A 20,742-nucleotide genomic window follows, 5' to 3' on the forward strand; every position below is an offset into this window, starting at 1 on the left:
ACTCCAACAACACTCAGTTTGTTTCCTGCAATTAAGAATTCCTCATATCAATGAGATCATATGATACATGTCTTTCTCTGTTTGACTTATTTCACTCAACATAATACCCTCCAGTTCCATCCACGTCGTTGCAAATGGCATATAATCTTAATCTTCTTAACATCATGTTCATTCTCTGTGAAGAGTAATTCTGGACACTGGCATTGGAACCATATATATATGTAATAGGAGACAGCTTTGCTAAATGAGCAGTGGAGCCCATAGCCTTTTCTCTTACCCTGCTCACTCCATTCTTAAGGGCTGAGTCATTTTTCAGCTCCCCAAAAGGTGCCTGATACTCTCTAGGTCCTTTTGCACAAGTGACAACTTGAGAAGCCATAGCATTCAGACAGAAATGTTTTCCCTTTCAATACTCTGTAGATAATGCTCCATTTTATTTAGGCTTTGGTGTCACGAAAAAGAAGTCTGAAGTTAGCTTGATTTTGTCCCCTGTATTAACTTTTTTGCCTGTGTGTATTTGTAAGACCTTCTACTTTATCCTTAACATTTAAAAGTTAAACCAGGCTTTGGTTCCTAACTTTTTTGTCTTTAAAAAAAATTTTTTTTACTTACATTCAAATTTAGTTAACGTACAGCGTATTACCAGTTTCAGAGTAGAGTTTAGTGATTTATCAGCTGCATATAACACCCAGTGCTCATTCTATCAAGTGCCCTCCTTTATGCCCATCACCCAGCTACCCCATCCGCCGCTGCAACCCTCGGTTTGTTTCCTAGAGTTAAGAGTCTCTTACTGTTTGTCTCCCCGTCTTTATCTTATTTTCCCTTCCCTTCCCCTGTATTCACCTGTTTTGTTTCTCAAATTCCATGAATGTTCCTAACTTTTAGGAAATTCTGCCTAGCACTTGATCCTTTTGGAGACTGACGTTGACCCTTCTACTCAGAGTTCTCAGAGATTTTCTAAATCTTAGTATTTTCTCCTCAGTTTTCAATTAGGCAATGTTGCTCTTCAGCTTTGTGGAAACTATCCCCATCTCAGACTGCTCCTTCTTTGGTATCGCCTGCTCTATTTTCAACCATCCATATGAACCTGAGAACATCAATCAGAAATTCCCCTCAAAACCTCTCTCGCTTCTTACATTTACTAGGAGGCATGTGGCCTGACTTTTCCTTTGTACTTGCATACCCTCTGCTTGGAACATTCTCTCCCAACATAGGCACATGGTGTACCACTTCACCTTTCAGGAACGCCTTCTTTGGTGAGGCCTTTCTTGACCACTCTATTGGAAACTGGAGTAGAAACTACACTACACCGTCCTGACCTACACTCTCCTACCCCTCCTGTTTCATTTTCCTCTTTAGCTGTACTGCCACTTAATATACCATATTATTTTTTACTCATGTCCGGTATTTTTGCTATATATATGCATCTTGGCCATAGATATTTTTGCCACGAACATTTCTGCTACATAACCAGTTGGCTGTAAGAAAATTTCGCCTTAAAGATAAAATAACTGGATGACAGTCTGGCTTCATTTCTCCAAGGACGAATCAACGGCCCTCAGCAGGGTTAACATACTGAGGCTAGTTGTCAGTTATTTTTCTATTAACAAAGCTCCTATTTTTATGTTATATAAATCTTAGCTAGCGATCTCTACACTGACAGGTAGACATGGCGGTCTTAAAACAGTGGGTTGTAACAACTATATATATTGACTTGATAAAAAATACGGTGACGGAACCTACTGGAAGTGTGAAATAAAAGAGTGTAAAGCCATACTGCATACTATACTGTTCTAGAACATGAGAACACAGTAGTTACAGTGATAACAAAGCTCAGTCACAAATGCATTACAGCGTTAGCACTTCTTCCACACTTCCCATAGAACTCTGGAATGTCTGTCAATGAACATGTGACAACATGCCAAGAAAAAAAACCAGCAGTGTAGGAGGCTTGCACAATGCAGTGCAAAGCTCAGTTCCAAATATGCATCCTGGTATTTGGAAACTGATACCTCTCTTAATGGAGGAAGAAACTTTAGTGAAAGAAGCAAAACTGTGATGCTGAATAAGATGAATCAAGAGGCCGAAAAAAGAAAAAAAAAAAGAAAGTATACTACTACAAATGAAAGACTTCGAAGACGAGTGCCTGGTACAATCCACAAAATCAAATCAGTTGTTTGCACAATACTGCCATGAGTCCACATGTGTTTTAAATGCATTCAAATATGTTGTATTTCACAATTAAGTCCTTTAATTTTGTTATTCATTTTTCATGATTATATCCTTTCAAATGAAAGTCCCTCTTTTGTTTTTTTTGTGATTTTTTAAATAGCAAATTGCCTTACAGTCAATTACTTTTGCGGCAAAAATGTTTGCAGCAAAGATGTTTATGGGGCAATGACCTAGAATCATATTTTACTTACTTTTTAAATTTACTGTTAGTAGATGGCTCAGATATATGGGCTTGGAATTAACCTATTTAACTATTTGCATATATTAACTATTTGCATTTTCTGGATAAAAATTTCAAAGAGCAAAAAAACAAACCCATTTCATGGGGAAGAAAAGAATACGGAAATAGGAAAGATGCCAATTCTTCCCAAGTTACTTTAAACTGCACAAGAACCAGTGTAATTCCAATTAAAGCAACAACAACAATTTACAGACTACTGGGTGTACATCCAAAAGAACTGAAAGCAGGGACCTGAATAGATATTTGTACACTTATGCTCACAGGAGTATTACTCCCAATCGCCAAAAGGTGGGAGCAACCCAGATGTCCACTGTCACATGAATGGATAAACAAAATATGGTGTATCATATGTATACAGTGAAACACTATTCAGCCGTAAAAAGGAAGGGACCTCTGACATGTGCTAGAACACGGATAAACCTTGGAGAAACTATGCAAAGGGAAATAAGTCAGTTAAAAGAGACAAGTACTATCGGATTTCACTTCTACGAGGTATCTAGCCAAATTCATACACAGAAAATAGAATCGCAGTAACTAGGGGGCAGACGGGAAGGAGGTTTAGTGAATACAGAGTTTTTAGTTTTGCAAGATGAAAATGTCCTGGAGATTGGCTGTACAACACTGAATATACACTACTGAACTATACAGCCATAAATGGTTAAGGCAGTAACTTCTATGTTTTAACACAATAATAAAAAAAAAAAAACCAAAGTGACAAACAATGTATGGAATTTTTCAGAGAGCCTAGAAAAGGAAATGAGTAATAGCCAAAAAAAAAAAAAAAACCTTGGGAAAAAGAATGAAAGGAAACTGGCCCAGGCATATACTAAGATATACTGTGAAATTATAATAATTAAAATAGTGCAGTAAAGAGACTCACCAATTCTGTATCTGTACAGGCAAGAATTTAGTGTTATGACAAGGATGACATTGTAATTTAGTGAGCAAAGACTTTTATTTCAAATAATGTGGGGTCAATTAGTTTTTAAGTTATTGTTTTGGGGGGCTGCTCACAGTCATATACCCAAATCCATTTCAGATTAATTGAAACTTAAAGTTATTTTCATGTATCTCATTTCCCTTTATTATTTTTCTGCCTTTCTAACAGCTTAAGATTATTTTGGCCGTCTTCCCTTTACATTCTATTCACCAACTGGGTGACACCTGAACAATGTTGCTGCTTTGGAATGTAAATAATCATGTAGAAAATCAGTCAACAAATGAAAAGTAAATGTATGTCCTGTTTTAAAAGATCTATTTAATGGAAGAATCCACCTAAAATAGTAGGCTCTCCTTGGTATTTAATATTATTTAATTTACAAGTTTCACTAAATTCTATTCTGTTAACTTTATCACAGATGTGACATCAGAGTGGATAATATACCACCACAGTTTGAAGGGCCTGTAGTCACCAACATGCTTGGACCTTTAGTATTAGCCACTCATAAAAGGTTTCCATGCTTTATTTTTAAATTTTATTTATTTAAGTAATTCCTACACCCCATGCAGGGCTCGAACTCCTGACCCCGAGATCAAGTAGTCTCATGCTCCTTTGACTGAGCCAGCCAGGCACCCCTCCACGCTTTATTTTTTGAATATTTCAAATTTTTCACTTGAAGTTACTGAGTTAATACTTATTCCATGCCAAGTCAAAGGACTGCTAAAAGGTAGATCTGGGTTTACAAAATACCTTTCATAGATGGTGTGATAGGGAAAATGACTCCGTAAGGTGTCTACACCCTAGTTTCCAGAACTTGTGAATAAGTTACTGTGAATCATGGTAAAGGGTCTTTGCAGATGTTTAGATAGAATTTAAGATAGAGACACTTGAAGACAGGGAGATTACCCTGGCATATCCTCATGGGTCCTCTTTAATGACATGAGCTATTAAAAGCAGAGAAGTCTCTCTGGATGGAGGTAGAAGAGATGCAGCAGAAGGGAGGTCAGAGACATCTGAGGTGAGGGGGGGACTCCAGGCACCACTGCTGGTTTGAAGACCCAGGAGGCAAGAGGCTTTAAGCAGCTGAGAAGGGCTCCCTGCTGACAGCCAGCAAGGAATGGGACCACGGCCCTACAACCACAAGCCACTGAATTCTGGCGACCATCTGGATGAGCCTGGGGACAGGTCTGCCCCCGCGCCGAGGCCGGCTGACAGCGATTTCAGGGATTTCAGCCTGGTGAGACCCGAAGCAGAGGGGCCAGCCTGGCTCACCTGGACTTGTGACCCACACAAGTGTGAGATCCTCAATCTGCCTTGTTTTAAACTGCTAAATTTTGGCATTTTGTTATTGCAGCAACAGAAAACACATAGCGAGACTGAATTCTTCTCTCATGTATACTAAACGAGAAAAAAGAAAAGATAGTGCCACAGGTAATGTAGGAGGGCAGATTTAGGACTGTCCTTTTCTCAGCTAGACTCATGGACTCACAGATTCTCTGTCCAGTAGTGAAGGGCACTGGCCGAAGCAGCAGAGAATCTTAAAGTACAAGGACATGAAGATGAGTTCCCACTAACTGGTTAATTTATGTTAAGGTTCTGACAATGTTTTCAGAAAGATTATCTTCCAAGGAGTGACTACTTGTTCTTGGTTTGTCCCTTAGAGTTGTAAAATGACTGTCCCAGCATCAAACACAGTGTCCTCATCCAGCAGCGCGTGAAGGAAGACAGAGGCGAGTAGGGCCTCTCAAGGACTGACGCAGATCCAACTTCACAAAATAAACAGATTAAGACCATTTCCTCAGTCTAGGCCCACAGTGTTTAAAAAAATTAAAAAACTATGTCAAAGAAGAATATTTTGATATTTTTCCTATCCCCTTCCCGTGATCCTCCCCCCTTCATTTGATCATCCTGTTACAATAACCAAAGCTAAAATCCAGTAATATACTAAGTAAAAGTAGGGGAACAAATACAGAAATAGGTATCAGGCCCAAAGAGAAGAGATATCTGAAGACCTTTTTGTGCTATTTTTAAGTACTGGCACCATTCCTAATAAAACCGCCTCTTAAGTTCCCATTCCTTTGGTAAATGTTTATAGAACACATCCTCATGACAGGTCCTGTTCTAGACACTGCTGTCAAGGAACCTGGTCCAGTGGGAAGCACGGAACTATAACACGTGCATTGTAAGGTATGCAGAAAGTACAATGAGGGCACAGGAGTTCACTCAAGTCTGACGACCACGGGCTAAGCTATAGGCAGGAGGTGCGGGGGTGGGGGGGTGGGGGGTGGCAGCTGATCAATGCTGGAACAGGACATTTCTAGGTGAGACCAGCATGAGTAAAGATATGGGGCGTGAGCTACTACAGTAGAGCCTGTTCATAGAATTAAACAATCCCCCCGTGTGAGCATAAAGTGTGTATGCCGGGGTGGGAAGTAGCGGGGGACCGGCATGAGGTGGGCCTCTAAGAGTCAGGTAGGGGTCACATCATAAAGGGCATTAGCCTCTCTCCTGCAGGTGAACGTGAAGCCGAGGAATGGCACAATCATTCACATGTCCGGAGATTACTTTGGTGACAGAGGGGGAGATGGATTCAAATGGAGTAAGCCCAGAGACTGAAACCAGGAGAAGGCTATTATACAAACAGAGATAATGAGGACCTGAACTTGAGAAGCAACAGTGGAAATGAGCATAAGGTACCCAATTTAAGGAATACGCAGAAGGTAAAATATGTGACAGGCATCACAGGCTTCCGGCTAACTGCCATTTCCAACTCCCTGCCTTCCCCACCACAGCTCACGGCGCAGGCCGGGAAAGCCAGCCAGCCACTCTCCCAGCTTCATCGGCTACAGGTGAGCCCAGTCCCGACCCCTCCTCGGGACGGGAGTGTGGCTCTGGCAAAGCCTCTTCTATGAAAAGGAGAACTATGAAAAGGAGAAAAAGGCCCTACTCGCCTCTGTCTTCCTTCACATCCTGCTGGGGGACGATTCTGTTTGGTGCCGGGACGGTCATTTTACAACCAGGAGGGGACAAAGCAGAACAAAAGTCAGCAGGGTGGGGACAGACAGCAGAGTGGAAGGACGAAAAGTCTCGGTCCTTGATGAGCCCCCACTGAGCTGCTGAACTAGCCCAGGGATTGTTTATCTCTGGACTCAAGAGAAGTATCCCTCCAGCTTAAGCTACTGATGGTCAAACTATTACTTTCAGACAGAATCAACCAAACGACAAGAGACAGGGCCTGGTGACTGGACTCCGATGGGCTTTAATAAAGAAGAATCAGTAGTTTTATTCCCAGCCTTCTAGCTTGGGAAACTAAGCAGAAGGTTATCAAGACAAAATTATGACCCAAGAGTGGGGGTGGGGAGTGTTCGGTGGAGCAAAGGGCGAAGTCTGAGCTGGGGAAAGAAGGGAAGGGAGAGAGTCTGTCCCTGGACATGCTGATTTAGGTGAAGAGTATATTTAGATGCGTCTGGAACTCATTTAAGAAGTCTGAATTAGATACACAGAAGTGTGCGAAGTCGGGTCCTCTCACACGTGTGTGCCCTCACATGCTCTTAGGGGACTCGGACTGAAGCAGGATGGTCAAAAGAAGTCCGGACCCAAACTTCCTTATTTGAAGAATCTTAGCGGTTTTCTTCTATTAAGGCTCTGAAGATGTAAAGATACTATTTAAAATAGGAAGAAAGCTGCTCATTGAATGAATCCACAAATACTATCGTGCTACTGCATATTTGTGTTTTATAAAAATTCATTAGTAGCCAAGATGATCTGAAATGGCACAAACTCTGGGTCTCTGGCAAATGAAGCCCTTGTGTGAGAGCGCCTACACCAGAGACTGTCCCGGCACCTGAAACTCAGCTGAATCACCTGCTTGACGTCTGCCAGTAAACTAGGAATATGTGAATAACCTCATTCCAGGACCCGGAAATAACCCAGGACATGTTTTATTGTTGGTAGATTACCCCCAAGTACAAAGAGGAACATAATCACTGAGAAGGTAGCAAGCAATAATTTAGCAGCACTTTGTAAGATTAAGTAACCTTTTAAGGATTATGCTATCCTCCATGAGAAGAAGCTAATACAGATGACCCCGATACGATTTCTCCCTTACGTGCGGCAGTTATGGAAGAACAGAAATGATCAGCAATTCCCCATCTAGGGAACAGGAAAACTGCAGTCTGAGCTGGAGCAGGTGACCGTCTCCCAGACAGAGAGACACAAGGATGCATGGAAAGGGGTCCCTACAAACAGTGATTATCAAGTGCAAACCAAAGGTTGATTTTGATGTTTGCAGAGTCTGGACTGGACGGACTCTGCTAGATGAGGCCTGTACAGACAACAGCAATCCCCATCAAAGGCATCTATGATGTACGAGCGGCACGATCAAAGATAAAAGAGATTTGACCTTGACATCAAGCAAAACTGTTTCAAAACCAATACAACTTGAGAAAAAGCAGTATAAAAGATACGATCTTGTACCTCAACACACTGGTCTTAATTCAAGAACATAACTCTGATCACCCTGCTCCCAACAACGAAAACTTGTGATGGTTCCCCTGGTTCAGAGACCAGCCCCCCCCCCCCCGCCCTTGTCCCAGCCCCAACCTAATAAAGTTCTAATCAAACTTTCCGTTTGTCTCTTTCATGCAGGCTACTTGAGTTATACTGGACCAGCTGATGTTTCCCAGTCCCACCTGCGCTCTCCTCCTGCCACACTGTTCCTGAAGACTGTTCTCTGCCTGCAGAGGTCCCTGCACCTCTCAGCAATCCCTGATCCTACAACCACATGTGGTCTCCTCCTTTACCTCCTCTTCTGTCATTCCATTACCAAAATCAGGCTACTTTGTTTTGAATTGTTACTACTGTTGTACCTCCCCTATGATATTCTAAATTCCTCAAAGAAGAAAGGATAACTCATTCATTTTTGTGACTTCTACAAGGTCATAATGAAATAACAGCAGGTTGCTGAGTTAGTGACACGAAACAGCCACAGCCTGAGAGCCCTCAAAGAACATGCAAGGGCAAGTTTGTCCGAAGTCTAATAATTCAACTATTAACCGTTCTGATAGACATTCATATGCTCCTTCTCCTACTGCTAGGAAGATGCAGTTTATAAGAAACACAGAAATTATTCAGTAGAGGAGATAATGAATCAGACTGCAGTCTAGAAATTCTAGATCCTATTTTTTGTCACCTGGGCAGGTTTAATTTACCCCTTTCTCTACCTGCCTCCTCTGTAAGTACCTACTTTACAAAAGTGATGTAAGGAATAAGATCTTTATTAAACAAGTTTATATTTTTAACATCTTTCTGAATACTCCTCCCTTTGAAATATACTGGTTTAAATACCACCTCTAGCTTTTCCTACAGTTACCACAATTAACAATGATTTTTGTGATTCATAGAGTACCTAAAGTGTAAGGAAGCCCATTATATGCCAAAGAATGCACTGGCATTTTTATTTAAAAAGCCAAACTTCTCTCTACCTCTACTTTCAGATTTCTTTTAGTCTACGACCCTCTGGCCATTGCATAATCCTAATTTATAAAGGGGTTTAATAATCCAGAAGAAAAAACATACTGTGCTCTCAAAAGCAGAATACATGCTGTGAGATGTTTTGTAATTGTCTTCATGAATAAACAAAAAACCAAACGCAGATCACTGGGGTGGGGGTGGGCAATGAAACAGTAAAAAGGCAATAAAAAGTCTTGAACAATAAAGGTATCCAGTATCATAAAAAGTTGACATCTAGAGAATGATTTCTAACCAGTGACATAGGCCAAAGACCTTACCAAGTGCCCTGTTTTCCTAGGCCCTTCAGTTCTACTCTAATTTTTTCTCCGTGTTTCACTTTCTTCAGTATGTTAATCCATCTTCCACCTCCAAACCCCGACTTAACTCAACTGAGACCTCACCTCAAATCCCGGGCGGGCAGTCTCTATCTCATCCTGATATAATTCCCAGATTAGGGCACGGGAGTTCCTTTCTACCCAAGAAGTTACACTGTAAATTTAGAAATGTAAACACAATGCCAGGGAATAAAAAGTTTAGATCTGCGAGTGAGAACCATGACTCTTGACATCTGGCGTTTCAGCTCTTCTGCATCTTTAAGCCAGCAAAAATAATGAGGAGGACTTCTTCATCTGCCAAGAGATCTCACACATCGAAGGCAGAGGTAACTCCTTCACAAAACAAAACACATCAACGGAAAGCAAACAAACCCAAGCACGCATCTTAACTGCAACGCTAATACCGGGGACTTCAATTGCAATTATACGGCAGATCAATCCTTGGACTCGGTTCTGTGTGCTTGCAGTACTCCAAAGTTAGATGACCTCATAAACAAGTTCTCCCCTTCCCTCTCCTGTGGTCACGTCAGATACCTGTTGCATCACCTGGAAAGTGGTCTTCAGAGGCTAGCAGAGGAGCCCCACCAGGATCTCCAGGGAACTCAGCTGGGTTTACTAAACTGGAGCCTCGTTCACGTTAATGAGGTTGCCTTGGAGGCAAAGGGGTGCTGGCTCCCGTTCACCTTGGACGAGATTCTAGCACAGGCACCGACAGCTGTGATTTTCGGGACTTGGAAGGGCTTGGGAGTTTCTGAAGACTCGGGCAGGAAGAGGTGTGCGGCTGGGAGAAGCGGCAGAGCGGGGAGAACCGGCGCTCGGGGACCTGGCGGCCGGGAGTCCGGGGGGCGGGAGTGGGCGGTCGGACCCGCGACGGGAGCTTCGCCCAAAGGACGCCGCTCGGCCGCCGAGGTGTCGGGCCCGGCGCGAGCTCCGGGCCGCGCAGGGGGCACCACCGAGGCTCCAGCCGCCCCGAGCCCGGGCCAGAGCCCTCGGTCGGACCGGGCAGCGCTGCCCGCCCGCCGACGTGCGCGAGGATTCAAACAGCCTCCTACTCCCCTCCCCCACCCCGACGACTAAGCTGGAGGCGGAGGCGCGAGGCAGGAAGCGCAGGGGCTGGGGGCCGGGGTCCGAGCCCCGCGCCGAGCGTCCGGAGGCTGCCGGCCTGGGCCGCACTCACCATGTCGTACACGTTGAGCACCACTAACTGGTTAGCCCCCATCCTCCTCCCCGCGGCCGCCGCCTCGTCCTCCAGCCGCTCCGTCTCCGCGGGGCCGAGGCCGCTCCCACCCCCTCGGGCACTTCAGCGGGCCAGAGCCGGGCACTAAGCGCACAGCCCGGCCCGCGGCAGCCGGCGCGGGAGCATCGGGGAGCCGGGCCGCTCCCGGGCGCCACCGACAGGACCCTCTGCGCCGACGGGGCTGGACCGCTGGCGGGCCCGCTCCGGCTCAGGCGCCTCCCCTCGGCAGCGGACACGTGGGGAAAGGCGGGGCCTGAGCGGGGAGGGGGGCGGGCGCCCAGGAGCCCCGGGGCGGGGCCGGCCCGGCGCGGGGGCAGAGCCCGCCTGCGCTCTGGCTCCGCGCGGCCGCACCTCGGGACCTAAAATGGCGCCTCTCCACGCTGGAGGAGCGGAGTCCCAGAAAGACTACAGTTCCCGGCATGCAGTGAGGACTCCCCGGTTCGCCGCTCGAAGCGCAGGAGCCGAATCTCCACGACTACGGCTCCCAGCATGCCGCGGGGGCCCCGCTCTTTACAGCAGCAGGCCTCCCCGGGAGACTACAGCTCCCAGCATGCAGTGCTTGGGATCCGCGCCGGTCCTCTGCGGTCCGCCCTTGGCGGCAGGTGAAGTCCTCTACCTTCAACCCTTCTTTGTCGGTGCTGCCACTGTTGGTTTTTGTCGCGTTGAGCCCGTTGAAGCCAGCGGAATGTGGCAAAAGACCATAATGATGACCCTGTTTTCCAAACCCTCCTTGCTTTTTTTTTTTTTTGCACGTGGAGCGGTGGGGAAACCGAGGAAGGCAGGTAGCTGTGGGGGGAGGGGCACAACATGCATCCAGTTGGTACTCAATATAAAATCTTACGTTGTGTGAGACTATCTTGCCGACATGGGAAGAGTGTGCAGTACTCACAGATTAGCATAACCCTAGGACACAGTAGTTGCTTTTCCATTTATTCAACAAATATTTGTCGTGTGCTGCCATATGCCCCGCAGTGTTGCAGGCCCTGGGGAATACCGTGAACAAGAGAGGAGGAAGGACAAATATGGGTGATATGTGCTGTGCAGAGAATCAAAATAGGATGAAGTGATTGACAGTAATCTTAGATTAGCTGCAGCTGGAAGGTGTTGGTGACGAGGTTTGGTTTAAACTGAGATTTGAATGGCGAATATCCGTCTGGATAAATATCCTATCAAAAGGGAACAGCAAAGCTAACATTCAGGCAATTAGGAAGCTCTTAGGCAGCGCGTGCCAAAAGGTGGCTTGGATGTTGGGGGAAGTGGGGAACCCTGAGAAAATCCTATTTGTAATATTTTGCAAGTGGAGCCTACAGGAACTTGCTAATGAGTTGGTGTTGAGTTTGTTAGGGAGAAAGCATTCAACGGTAATTTCTAGATTTTTGGCTTAGGAGATTCTTTGGGTGGTAGTGCCATTTATAAGATGTGAGACTTGGGAAGAACAGTTGGGAGGAGGGAGATCAAGAGTTGTGGTTTGGTCATGTTCAGTTAGAAATGCGTTTTAGACATCTATGGTACCAGGTAGACATCGGGATAAACTGGAGTCGTGGCCATTATAAATAGACTCTTAAGCCTTGGGACTGATTGGATGACCTAGGAGAGAATGTGCAGCTAAAAAAAGAAAGGGGCCAAAGGCAAAGCTCTAGGATCTTTCATTTAGAGGTCAAAGGAACCACAGAGGCAGGATAACATGAAGCCCAGGAGCCACGAGACTATCAGATTCAGCAATGAGGAGGTTACTGCTAATCTTGACATGAACAGTCTTGGGAGGAGTGGGATCCAAGGGACAGCTGGAATGATTTGAGGAGTGAATGTAAAGTGAAGAAATGGAGACCATAGGCAACTTGGGATACTAGTGGCATAGGGCTCTGTGGTCAATGGCGGACATTTGAAAGATGAGAGATCCCAAGGTAGAGTTGTATGTAAAGAGAGAGAAATTGATGATGTAGGGGACGGAGATTTCTCAAGGCAAGGTAAGAAGAGGAAGCGGTCTAGGGCACAAGTGGCAGGGTTGGCCATTAGTATGAGGGATGCTTCATCCGTAGTGACAGCATATAAGGCAGATGCAGGTGCATAGTGGTGGCACAGAAGGTGAGGGCAGGTTAGAAATTTGAGGGTGGGGGAATGAAGATGTTCTCTCCTGATTTGCTTTGATTTTTCTCAACGAATAAGAGGCAAGATGATCACTGGAGAGCGGGAGAGGCGAGGCGGGGGATATAGGAAATTTGAAGAGAGAGAGGTAGAAGGGGGAAAACAAATATACTAGGGAAATAGGATTCACTTGCCAGACAGTGTTGAGTGGCGGTGGGCCTGTGTGCATGACTGTTGTTTGACTGTCCTCAGGCATGCGGTGGACGAATTTCTAACATTAGTTTTTGGCGTACCCTGCTGCTTTGCTTCCCTTCCCTTTCCCTCTGTGGCCTTCCTATCCACCTAACCGTGTTGAACAAACTAGAGGTGTGGGGGAAAGGCACTATCTGTTAACACTTCACTTAGTCTTGGCTACACTACTGAGGGCTCACACCGCTGGTTCACTTCACCTCTGACCTTGCACACTCGCTTTGCCCTTTGTGATCCCATCTGCTCCCAGCTGTCACTATCACACGCATGCTGAAAAGTCTGATGCCCCCCTCCCCACACCCCTGTCTGTCCTGAGCACGAGGCCAGTATAACCTGGACTTCTCCATAAAAAGTATTAGTTTCCTATTCTGCTGTTACAAATGATCACCAGCTTAGTGGTTTAAAATGACATAACACAAATTTCTTATCTTAGAGTCCTAGGGGTTAGAAGTCCAAAATGGTTCCCTCTGGGCTAAAATCAAGGACTGTGTTCCTCCTGGAGGCTCTAGGGAGAGAATCTGCTTCCTTTCTCAGCTTCTAGAGGCTGCTCTCATTCCTTGGCTCATGGCCACATTGCCCTGACCTTTATCATATCTTCTCTGACTCTCCTGCCCTTCCCCTTTCACTTAGAAGGACCCTTGTGATTACATCGGCCCACCTGAATAATGCAGGATAATGTCATCTCAAGATCCTTAGTTAATCACATCTGCAACGTCTTTTTTCCGATGTGAGGTAATATATTTGCAGGTTTTGGAGAATTCAATGAGGACATCTCTGGAGAGCTGTTATTCTGCCTACCACACAGGATGTCCCATGATTATTTCAAATTCATCAGACACAAAAGAGAATTCACTGTCTGATGATGGAATGACTTGCAGTGCTCATGTAATTTAGGTATTGATCCACCAATAACGAAATTATCCCTCATTCATTCACTGAGCAAGTGTTAAAGGAATGTCAGCCATGGTGTATCACTTATACATTGTGATAAATCAGACAAGACTGCTGCCCTCATGAAGCTTACAGACCAGTGGAGGACATTAAAAAAATGTATATATTCATTAATTTATCATTTAAATTGAAGGAGACAAGCAGTAGTCAAGTGTAATAGGGAGACTTTTTTGGGGTAGTTGTCAGGAGTTACTCCAGTAATATTAAAGAAAATAGAAATAGAAATTTTAATATAAACAAAGTAAATGTAATATAAATATTAACACAGAAAATTTAATATAAGGAACATTTCCTATAAAATGTAATTTAAATGTAAATTGGGTATTGGAGGCCTACAAAGACATAAAGGGAGCACTGAGGTGTCAGGCGGTAGGCACCAGAAGCAGCTGTCCTCCCCAGGCCTTGGGGAACAAAGAGGTTGGAATTCAAAGAGTTTTAAAGCTTGGAGGAGAGTCCCGTTGAGCTGTCGTTAGTGTCTCTAAAGGGGCTCGATGATGTTGGTCCTGGAAGGTTTTTACGAGTTTGAGTTAGAAATCAAACAGTGCTGGGCGCCTGGGTGTCTCAGTTGGTTAAGCGACTGCCTTCGGCTCAGGTCATGATCCTGGAGTCCCGGGATCGAGTCCCGCATCGGGCTCCCTGCTCGGCGGGGAGTCTGCTTCTCCCTCTGACCCTCCCCACTCTCATGTGCTCTCTCTCTCTCTCTCTCATTCTCTCTCTCAAATAAACAAATAAATAATCTTTAAAAAAAAAAAAAAAAAGAAATCAAACAGTGCTGCTGAAGCCCGCTGTCCCGCTGGGGTGAATAAACATGGCTAAGTTCACACAGACAGGAAAGGTAGGGACGGGAAGCCCTTCTTCCTCCTCCTGCCGGCCAGGGTCCCTCCGGCTCGTGGTGCCAGAGAAGCCGACCAGAGTTCCAGCCTCCGCAGCCAGAAAGGCAGATTTGAAACTGGTAGGAGGCTTGATAGAACCTCCCACAAACGATTCCTGGTGCAACCTGGAGGGAGACCTGTTTCCAAAGCATTATAGAGGAAAATATATTTTAAGTTTCTCGCTGCGTGAGCTGTGTTGTAGAGAGGAACCGAGTCCAGCTGTGTCCGATTTACTGTTGTGTACCAAATTACCCCCAAACAGCAGCTTCAAGCAGAACATCTTACAGTTTCTAGGTCAGGAGTCTGAGAGCATCGGATTCACGTTTAGGTGAATATTTCTGGTTTCTCTTGGGGTTCCAGTCATCTGAAGGCTTGACTAGGGCTCTAAGATAGAGCTCATCCTTATTGAAATTTGGGTAATCAGCTGCCCCAGTGGCTGTTTTGTTCTTAATTGGTACAATAGGACCTGGGTCCCACAACAGCATCACGTCCCAGACTCAGCGACCAGACTACACATGGACTTGGCTTGCCATTTTGGTGACCTGTATGAGGATGTGTCCTTGGAAATTTTATAAGATGGGTGGATAATGGAATATTGTTTTCCATGTGAATGTGAATTGTTTCTGATCTTCTTTTCTCATGGGACAGAAAAGAATGCATTTGCCAGGTCAATAGTTGCACACCGGGTACCCAAGCTCCAGTTAATGCGCCCTAGCACAGATACAACATCTAGCATACCAGCTGTAACTGGTGCTCCTACTTGGTTAACTCTGCAGGAGTCTACAGTCATTCTCCAGGATCCTTTCCTCTTCTGCATGGGCCAGCTTGGTCATTAAGTAAAGACATGACAGAGACCACCAACCCTCCATCTTTTAGGTGTTTAATGGTGGCACTGATCTCAGCTACCCCCCTGGAAAATGGTGGTAATGATTTTCTAACATGGCTAGGTGTGTGTGTAGGGGACGGTTTTAAAGGTTTCCATTTGGCCTTCCCCACTCTGATCATTCCTACTCCACAGACCGGGAGTCCAATGTAGGCTTTACTCCAACTGCCACATATATCAATTCCAGTTTTGCACTTGAGGACAGGGGAAAGTACCTCTGGGTGGCTGTGAGCCACTGTGGCCCTTCAAGGTCCCCAACTGTGAAGGGGGCTTGATGATACTTGGGGTCTCTGGGTATCAGTGTCAACTCAGACTTGTGTCTGAAGGTCCTCAAAATGTCTAGTTGTTCCCATTTCACCAGTGGGGTCACCTGAGTAAGTGGCCGTAGGTCTCAGGGGGTAATTGTCATGGTATAGACTTGCCACAGTGTTGCAGGGTCATTCCTCCTAGGGAACTGGCAGGTTCTGGATCTGGTAATCTACTCAGGTCTGGGGACTGGAGCAAGGGACTGTGACTTTTATTGGAACAATTGCCCTTAGCTGCCACCTCCACTTCTTCTCCTTTAATAGATGTAATCAAGAGCCGTGTTGGCTGTCTGACAGTTTTGCCACCAACGTGGCATATTCTATTGACCACAATTCCCTGCAGGTCAAGTCCCCTTGACCACTCCCTGACTGTCATCATGGTAATTGTGGTCTCCTGGCTTCTGGAAATAAAGTGCCATCGCCAAGCCTCTCTTACTTTGAGGCCTCATCCTCCCATGAGTGTTAATAAACCCTGTCTGTGGCTGCCTCACTTGCCCTCATCCCTGGCTGCAGTGACCACCACCACTGGGCGATCCAGTGATGCTGGTGGTCCTCCCATCAGATTGTCCTTGATGAATAGTGTGCCATCTGGACCTCATGTAATGCATCCATTCCAACCCGTCACCTCCCTGAACCTTTTTATTCCTTCCTCTACCAACTGCCAGGACACTCAGGCTTTTCTACTTGCTGAGCGTTGGCTGCCATTTTTTTTCCAGGTTTCTAGGAGCCAGAAGTAAGTTTGCCCCATCCCTTACGGTCCTTGTTAGGGTGTTAGTTAAATCCCATATCCTGAGAAAGTGCCTCCAAGTCAACAAAAACTTGCTTATCCAGCTTTAAAGAACCCTTGGAATCCAATCTCAGGTGTATTGCTATGGCTCTGTGGGTACATGCAGGTTCATTTTTGTATTTCTTCCCTCCCTTATCAGGCCCACCATGTCACCAGCTAGGTTAAGTGGGGATTTAACCCATGACAGCAGGTAGGGGGCACATGTTCTCTCATGAGGGAGTGGCTTCTGCAGCATCCTCCAGCCCAGCAGAAGTGGTAGCTCTTACTAGAGACGGATGGGCAATGTCTGCGTGCCCTGAGGGTGGGCATGGGGAGGCGTGGGTGCGGAGAGACAGCATATTCAGAGGCATCCATCCAGACGACCCTGTCCCAGTTTTCAGGATCCTGGGTTTGCCCTACCAGCACCTTGACCTCTGCGTAACAGATCTGCCTTGATTGAGGGTTCAAACATCTCTAGAGCCCTGGGATTGAAGGTCTTCAATCGTGTCTGTCCTTCTGCTACTGGTGATAATGATCTCTTTATATAAACTACCACTAAGGTATTGTGGTTCTCAGATTTAGCCTTCAACTGCTAGGGCCCTGTCTCTCACCAACCTTCTGCAGGTTGTCAAGTGATAAGCGTTGGCGAGGATGTGGAGAAAAGGGACCCCTTGTGCACTCTTGGCGGGAATGCAAATTTGTTCAGCCACTATGGAAAACAGTATGGAGGTTCCTCAAAAAATTAAAAATAAAACTGTCTTATGATCCAGTAATTCCATTCTGGGTCTATAGCCAAAGGAAATGAAAACAGGATTTTGAAGAAATACATGCATTCCCATGTTTATTGAAACATAATTTACAATAGCCAAGATATGGAAACAACTTAAGTGTCAAGGGATGAATGGATAAAGAAGATGTGGTACACACACACACACACACACACACACACACACTGGAATATTATTCAACCATGAGAAAGGAGATCCTACTATTTGCAACAACATGCATGGAGCTCGAGGGCATCATGCTAAGTGAAATAAGCCAGACAGAGAAAGACAAATACTGCATGATCTCACTTATATGTGGAATCCTAAGAAGCCAAACTCATAAAAACAGAGAGTAGAATGGGAGTTACCAGAGGCAGAGGGCTGGGAGAATGGGGCAGGTGCTAGTCAATAAAGAAGCCCGGAGAGCTATCGCACAGCATCTCCATTGTGGTCAACAATACCACGTTATAAACCTCACAGTTGCTGAGAGATTAGATCTTAATTGTTGCCATCACAAAAAAGTGAGATGATAATTATGTGACATGACTGAGGTGTTAACTAATGCCACAATGGTAATCATATTGCAACATATAAATGTATCAAATCAACACATTGTACATCTTAAACTTATACAATTATACAATGTTATATGTCAATTATATTTCAGTTTAAAAAATACATAATTTAGGGCGCCTGGGTGGCTCAGTCAATGAAGCAGCTCAGGTCATGATCCCAGGGTCCTGGGATGGAGCCGGGCATCGGGCTCCTTGCTCAGTGGGGAGTCTGCTTCTCCTTCTCCCTCTGCCCCTTGCCCCTGCTTGTGCATGTGCTCGTTCTCTCTCAAATATTAAAAAAACCCCACATAACTTAGCAGTAACCAGCAGGCTTTGTTCTTTGTCAGCCCATGTTTTTCAAACACTTGGTCCATTCATTGCATCTGCTAGCATTGCCCTCCACCAGGACATTTCCCCAGGTGACTACCAATGAAAACTTTAGCAACTGAAACACTAGCTCAAGCCAAAAAACTACTCGGGCCCCTCATACCCTCCAGGATGGTGCTGTCTCTGTTTGCTGAGTGCTGGATCAGTCTCAAATGCCCTCTGACCGCCTGTTTTCTCGGACCACTCGTGTCACCACTGCGTTACTCCAGGTCCTCTGAGAAACAGTCACCAATATGGGATTAAATATGCAGTGATGTTATTAGAGGAAGTACTCAAATGAAAGGAAATAGGAAGTTGTGGAAGGTTGGGAGAATCATCAGAGAGAGAGGGGGGGAGAGGAAAAAAAAAAAAACGGTGAGAGACAGAGATTGGATGGAGGTGTCCCACATGGCCATGCAATAGCTATGCAATAGCCATGCAATATACAAAGGTTTGGAAAAGCCTTCAGGAGTCCTTGAGGTAGGCAGGCAGGAGTCCCAGTCTCCCCGGGATCTGGTCTGCTTAAGTAACCCCCCTGCACTCAAGACACCGGAGGGGGGCAACGTGGGGGTGTGTGTGGCCTTGGTGCAAATGTGATGGTGGGTGTCAGAGCGCAGCTGCCTGCGCCCTGGGTCAACTGCACTGTTGAGGCAGGAGGTGTGCGAGGAGCACTCTCAAGGTTGCCACAAACCACTAATCTTCCTGCCACCCCACCTACATCGGAACCCCGGAACTCTGGCTTCCCTCCTGCAACAGTGAGGGAGATGTTCCATTCTTAGTTGCTTAGCTGTCTGGATCTTAGCCGTCTTGCCTACTCAAGGATTTTGAAAGGTACGCTCTTTCTCTCCTGGATCATCAATTCTCCCCAGCTACTGGATTATTCCTATCAGTATTTAATAACATCTTCCCAGCCTCCTCTCTGCCTCCGGTTGGCCTCCATTTCTTTGCTCCCTGTCACAGAAAGAAAGGAACTCCCTGAAAGAGTTGTCTCCACTTGCTGTCTGCACTTCTTCATTTCCCATTCTTTTGTCTACAATGAAAAGAGTTTTATTTTTTTATGAATAAAAATAGTATAAGTTCAGGGGCCTGGGTGGCTCAGTTGGTAAGTGTCTGCCTTCAGCTCAGGGCATGATCCCGGGGTCCTGGGATCGAGCCCCATGTGGGGCTCCCTGCCCAGCGGGGAGGAGAGTCTGCTTCTCCCTCTGCCTGCAGCTCCCCCTGCTTGTGCTCTCTCTCTCTCTCTCATGTTCTGTAATAAATAAAATCTTTCAAAAAATAGTTTAAGTTCAGTGTGGCGGGAAACAATAGCAAGAAAGCAAGTATCACCTGGAATTACATCATGTTCTTTTAAAGATTTTATTTATTTATTTGACACAGAGGGAGAAAGAGTGAGAGAGCGAGCACAAGCACAGGGAGTGGCAGGCAGAGGGAGAGGGAGAAGCAGGCTTCCCGCTGGGCACGGAGCCCCATGCGGGACCCTGGGATCACGACCTGAGCCGAAGGCAGATGCTTAACGACTGAGCCACCCAGGCGCCCCTGGAATTACATCATTTTAAGTTGGATGACTATGGCCCTTTCGTTTGTCTTTGTGCAGACACCCGGTTCTACAATTAGGAGCAAGTTTCACATGCTGTTCCTCTTGTTTCCCTCTTCACAATTTTAAGGGTTCGGTTTATAACTTCCCCTCTGCATCTCTTGGTATATCCCCAATCCCCCTCCCACGGTGACACATGCGTGTGCATGCACACCATGTTAACAAAATGATATGTATCTTTCCATACGTTTCTTCACGCACTCATACACAGAGCTTTTCTTTCATTTATATGATAAGATCGTCCTGTAACTACTTCTCTGTAGCTTGGTCTTCTCATTTAACAAAACTGTGTGGCAAATCTTTTAAATCAACTAGTACAGATTGATCTGTGCAGTCAATGTACAATCATTTATTCAACAATTCACCTATTGAAAGGCACTTTTTTTTGGTAGAGTTTTGTCATGACAACCAATGATACAGCATATATATCCTCCCTGTCCCATCTCATCCCATAAATAGATTCCTAAGAGTGGAATTTCTGGGTCCAAGAGCATGTGTATTTTTAATAGATCTTACTGGATTGCTTTCCAAAAAAGCTGAAATAAGTCGCTTTTCCCTCTGAAGTGCAAGAGAATTTCCTTCCTGGGGCTCCCAGTTGTCTCAGTCGGTTGAGAATCTGACTCTTGGTTTGGGCTCAGGTCATGATCTCGGGGTAATGGGATCAGCCCCACATTGGGCTCCATGCTCAGCGCAGAGTCCACTTGGGATTCTTTCTCTCTCCCCTCCCCTCTGCCCCTCCCCCCACTCGCACTCTCTCTCAAATAAATAAATAAATGTTTTTAAAAAAGAGAATTTCCTTCCCATCCCTGACCCTCGTTACTTCCCAAGAGTATTACCCGTCTGAGTTTGTGCCC

General features: G+C 45.5%; 1 protein-coding gene across 4 annotated transcripts in view; it reads right to left on the reverse strand.

Moving 5' to 3' along the window:
- The window catches only part of DESI2 (desumoylating isopeptidase 2), a 45,419-nt gene extending 34,695 nt beyond the window's left edge, over positions 1-10,724 (reverse strand). Inside the window, exon 1 of one of the 4 annotated variants that reach the window (XM_081824479.1) lies at positions 10,437-10,724. In XM_081824479.1, coding sequence (XP_081680605.1) covers positions 10,437-10,478 — 42 coding nt within the window. In that variant the 5' untranslated portion in view covers positions 10,479-10,724. Of the gene's footprint in view, positions 1-9,793; positions 10,255-10,436 lie in introns of those variants that run through there. The other 3 variants (XM_081824480.1, XM_081824477.1, XM_081824478.1) reach the window with 3 other exon arrangements.
- Positions 10,725-20,742: the final 10,018 nt, after the last annotated feature.

The sequence above is a fragment of the Leptonychotes weddellii genome, chromosome 6, assembly GCF_054177405.1.
Source record: "Leptonychotes weddellii isolate Sample4059 chromosome 6, ASM5417740v2, whole genome shotgun sequence".
Taxonomy (NCBI): domain Eukaryota; kingdom Metazoa; phylum Chordata; class Mammalia; order Carnivora; family Phocidae; genus Leptonychotes; species Leptonychotes weddellii.